The sequence below is a fragment of the Mercenaria mercenaria genome, chromosome 13, assembly GCF_021730395.1.
Source record: "Mercenaria mercenaria strain notata chromosome 13, MADL_Memer_1, whole genome shotgun sequence".
In the NCBI taxonomy this organism is placed as follows: domain Eukaryota; kingdom Metazoa; phylum Mollusca; class Bivalvia; order Venerida; family Veneridae; genus Mercenaria; species Mercenaria mercenaria.
In genome coordinates this window covers 32,348,763-32,351,003 of record NC_069373.1, presented here as the reverse complement: position 1 = coordinate 32,351,003, position 2,241 = coordinate 32,348,763, and the positions used below count along the sequence as shown (strand labels likewise).

Sequence of the window (2,241 nt, the reverse complement as noted above, 5' to 3'; positions counted from 1 at the left end):
TCTACCAACGTTCATGATCCTAAGCCAAAGGGTTCTTGAGTTATCATCCGGAAACAGATTGGTCTACATACAGACCGACCGACCGACAGACCGACCGACATCTGCAAAACAATATACCCCTCCTTCTTCGAAGGGGGCAAAAAACACAACAATTTTCAACGGCACATAAAGCATTAATTGCTAAAACTGATTTCATAATCCTGTGACAAAGTAGCCAACCTTTATATGAAATTTGGTGGTCGTATACCTACTTCAGTACGGTATAGAGTTTATAGAAAAACAAACAAACGCCGGTTCAATCAACCATAAAGCTCATTTCGGAATCAAAGAAGATTACTGTAAGTAAATTGCTTTATCATATTACTGTATGCAATGATGAATAAGTTTTCTTGTTATGTTTAAGGACCATTAATTTAACAGAAAAGAGCTGTGATCAGGTTCGTACTTAAAATATTCGTATCAGGTATTTTCGTATCTAGAATATTCGACTCGATCACGAATAGTTTTTGTTGTATTGTGATAATATGTAGAGATAAATATTCATTTAGTCATAGAAAAGAAAGTTTTATCTATCTGTTAAGTTTTACGATAATTTAAAGCTGTAATAATGAATACAGACAACATTAGTAGGAATTATACAGTTTATTGATCATTGTACTAAGGAGCTTGATTTTGTCATAATCATTGGGCGCTCATTAAATACAGTTTGGTAAAAGCCTTTAAATACCAGGGCAGCGCCACGAAGTGAGCAGAATCTGCCAAGCTACCGACTGAATAACATCGCTGAAAAATAAATAGTATAATAAATTGCCAAATACTATTGGGTTCTTGACCTCCTATCATAGTCTGGGTTCTTACTCAGAACATTGCATTCCGTTTAAGTTCCACGACGATAGGAACTCGACATCTAGTGGTATTTAGGTAAAATCTTAATGTGTGGTATTCACCTCAGGCATTGTTTGTTGTGAATCGCCACACTACAAGATCCCATCCACGAATTTTGAGTCCTCGTCATCAGTTAAATTGAGATAGATTGATTAGCATTAATTATTTTATATTTCACCAATCATTTTAAGAATCATTTGTTTTCCAATCATTCGGCAAGGAAGCCCATAGGAAAATTATATTATATTTCATATACTGAGCTAGACCGTGCACGCTACAATCCCACAACTTCTAACTACTGTTGTAACTGCCTACAGCAGTAGCAGCAATACTGCAGTCACTGCAATAACTGCCTACAGCAGCAGCTGCAGCAATACTGCAGTCGCTGCAATAACTGCCTACAGCAGCAGCAATACTGCAGTCACTGCAATAACTGCCTACAGCAGCAGCAGCAGCAATACTGCAGTTACTGCAATAACTGCCCACAGCAGTAGCAGCAGCAATACTGCAGTCACTGCAATAACTGCCTACAGCAGCAGCAGCAGCAGCAGCAATACTGCAGTTACTGCAATAACTGCTCACAGCAGCACAGCAATAACTGCCTACAGCAGCAGCAGTAATACTGCAGTCACTGCAATAACTGCCTACAGCAGCAGCAGCAGCTGCAATACTGCAGTCACTGCAATAACTGCCTACAGCAGCAATACTGCAGTCACTGCAATAACTGCCTACAGCAGCAGCAGCAATACTGGAGTCAATGCAATAGCTGCCTACAGCAGCAGCAGCAATACTGCAGTTACTGCAATAACTGCTTACAGCTGCAGCAGTAATACTGTAGCCACTACAATAACTGCCTACAGCAGCAGCCGTAATACTGGAGTCACTGCAATAACTGCCTACAACAGCAGCAATAATACTGTTGTTGATATGAATCAAAATTGGAAAAACTTTTATATGAACAGCTGAATTAACAATAAATACACATTCCATTTCAATTGCTAAGTAAAGCTGCAACAAATATAACTGTTTTGCAAATTACTTTTCGATATCAACACTATCCCATAAAAAGCAGATATTAGTTTTAATATTCTTATGAGCAGTATGGAAAAAAAGAACTGAATGCCAAATAAATAATACGGAAAAGTAGTTTACACTCAAACAGCCTGAATCTGAACACCTTAATACTGAGTTCACATTACGTTACGGATTTTATGGTAATAATTAAGGACCGCCGACGGAGTGGGCGTGTCAGCGTTTCCACTATTAATTCTGGCCTTATTTATCACTTTTTGTGTGCAAGATTCCACATATCATGCTTTTAAGATGTTGATAGTTATATTTTTTAAGTTATTTATT

General features: G+C 38.1%; 1 protein-coding gene across 1 annotated transcript; it reads right to left on the bottom strand.

The window, feature by feature from the left end:
• Positions 1–1,176: 1,176 nt before the first annotated feature.
• LOC123530445 (antifreeze protein Maxi-like) lies at positions 1,177–1,875 on the bottom strand. The gene has a single exon (XM_045311219.2). It carries the CDS (start codon positions 1,873–1,875, stop codon positions 1,177–1,179), a length of 699 nt encoding a protein of 232 aa, XP_045167154.2.
• Between the last annotated feature and the right edge of the window lie 366 nt (positions 1,876–2,241).

Bases quoted from the DNA above. Each gene is read 5' to 3' on its own strand.
- LOC123530445 (XM_045311219.2), bottom strand. From the start codon at position 1,875: ATGGAATGTGTATTTATTGTTAATTCAGCTGTTCATATAAAAGTTTTT.